Source organism: Egretta garzetta, unplaced genomic scaffold, assembly GCF_000687185.1.
Source record: "Egretta garzetta isolate BGI_Z169 unplaced genomic scaffold, ASM68718v1 scaffold1030, whole genome shotgun sequence".
Classification (NCBI taxonomy): Eukaryota; Metazoa; Chordata; class Aves; order Pelecaniformes; family Ardeidae; genus Egretta; species Egretta garzetta.
Genome location: NW_009258308.1, coordinates 56,062 through 57,450, shown reverse-complemented (window position 1 = coordinate 57,450; position 1,389 = coordinate 56,062). Strand labels below are relative to the sequence as shown.

Sequence of the window (1,389 nt, the reverse complement as noted above, 5' to 3'; positions counted from 1 at the left end):
TGGGGAAATCCAGCAGCGCCGTATTTGCAGAGGCATTTCAGATTCAACCTGAAACGCGCAAATAAACCCAGGAGTTTCTGTGCTGGAACATCAGCAGTTACCATCTGCCGTGTCTCAGTTCCCGTAGGACAGCAAGGACGTCAGTCCCCTACGCCCTTCCCTGGTCCTTATTCTGCCAGATTGTTTGCAAATTCAAATTGCTGTTCTTCACCTTACACTTTTGGGCCATTCCCTAAGGTTTTGCCACATTGGTTTATATAGGGGTATATATAGGGGTTTATACAGGGGTATATATAGGGGTTTATATATGGCCCAGGCGCTCCAGAAAAAAACCCAATTCCATTCAAAACTCATTTTCTGGGCTTTTCTTGACAGTTTCAGCCAGCGGGGAAAATCTGCAGAGAAGACAGGAGCGCCTGCGATCTCCCCGAGTACTGCAACGGCTCCGCGGCGACCTGCCCCACGGACGCGTTCAAGCACGACGGGACGCCCTGCGGCGACAACGACCGCTGCTACGAGGGGCACTGCCACAGCCACGAGGCCCAGTGCAAAGCTCTCTTTGGCAGAGGCAAGATATCTCAGCCCAGGGGCTGCCAGAGCATCCCGTAGGGAGCCAGCCCTCCCCTTCAGACCGCACCTCGGGTCTCCCGCCCACCCCGCTTTAAGAAAATCTGGTATTTCCACAGTCGCCAAAGATTTTCACTCTTTACTCTTTGTAAGGCAGGCAGGCCTTATATATATATATACACACACATATATATATACACATTTATATATACACACACATATATATGCAGCTGGGCCAGTTACTGAAGAATATAAGTACTTGCATAAAAAATACTACAGAATGCTTTTAAAATACCTGTGATTTTATAACAATAGCTACATAACTATATATATAAGTATATATATATGTATAATCCCGGAATGGTTTGGGTTGGCAAAGCCCTTTAAGCTCCCCCAGCCCAACCGTTCCCCTACCCCTGCCATCCCACCCCCAAACCCTGGCCCTCAGCACCGCCTCTGCCCGGCTGTTAAATCCCCCCAGGGCTGGGGACTCGACCCCTTCCCTGGGCAGCCCCTTCCAGTGCCTGACAGCAAACGGTGGTCAACTAGAAGGTCATCTCAGAAAAAAATCATGAAAATCATCTGGAGGGACCATGGGGGTCCCTGCCCCTCCGTGACCGCCCCCCTTTGCTCTCTCGCTCTGCAGCCGCCCACCGTGCCCCGCTGAGCTGCTTCAGGGAAGTGAACGTTCGAGGAGACCGGTGTGGGAACTGTGGCTGGAATGGGACGTACTACACTAAGTGCCTGGAAGAGTAAGTACTGGTGACTGGTGGTTACTGGTGTCCCAGTCCTGCCAGTAGCCAAGGAAAATCAGAGAACCAT

General features: G+C 51.3%; 1 protein-coding gene across 1 annotated transcript in view; it reads left to right on the top strand.

Annotated features, from left to right (window-relative positions):
- Positions 1-1,389, top strand: part of LOC104126531 (disintegrin and metalloproteinase domain-containing protein 9) — a 33,056-nt gene that overhangs the window by 22,207 nt on the left and 9,460 nt on the right. The window contains 2 exon segments of the mRNA XM_035894475.1: positions 376-568; positions 1,214-1,319. Coding sequence (XP_035750368.1) covers positions 376-568; positions 1,214-1,319 — 299 coding nt within the window.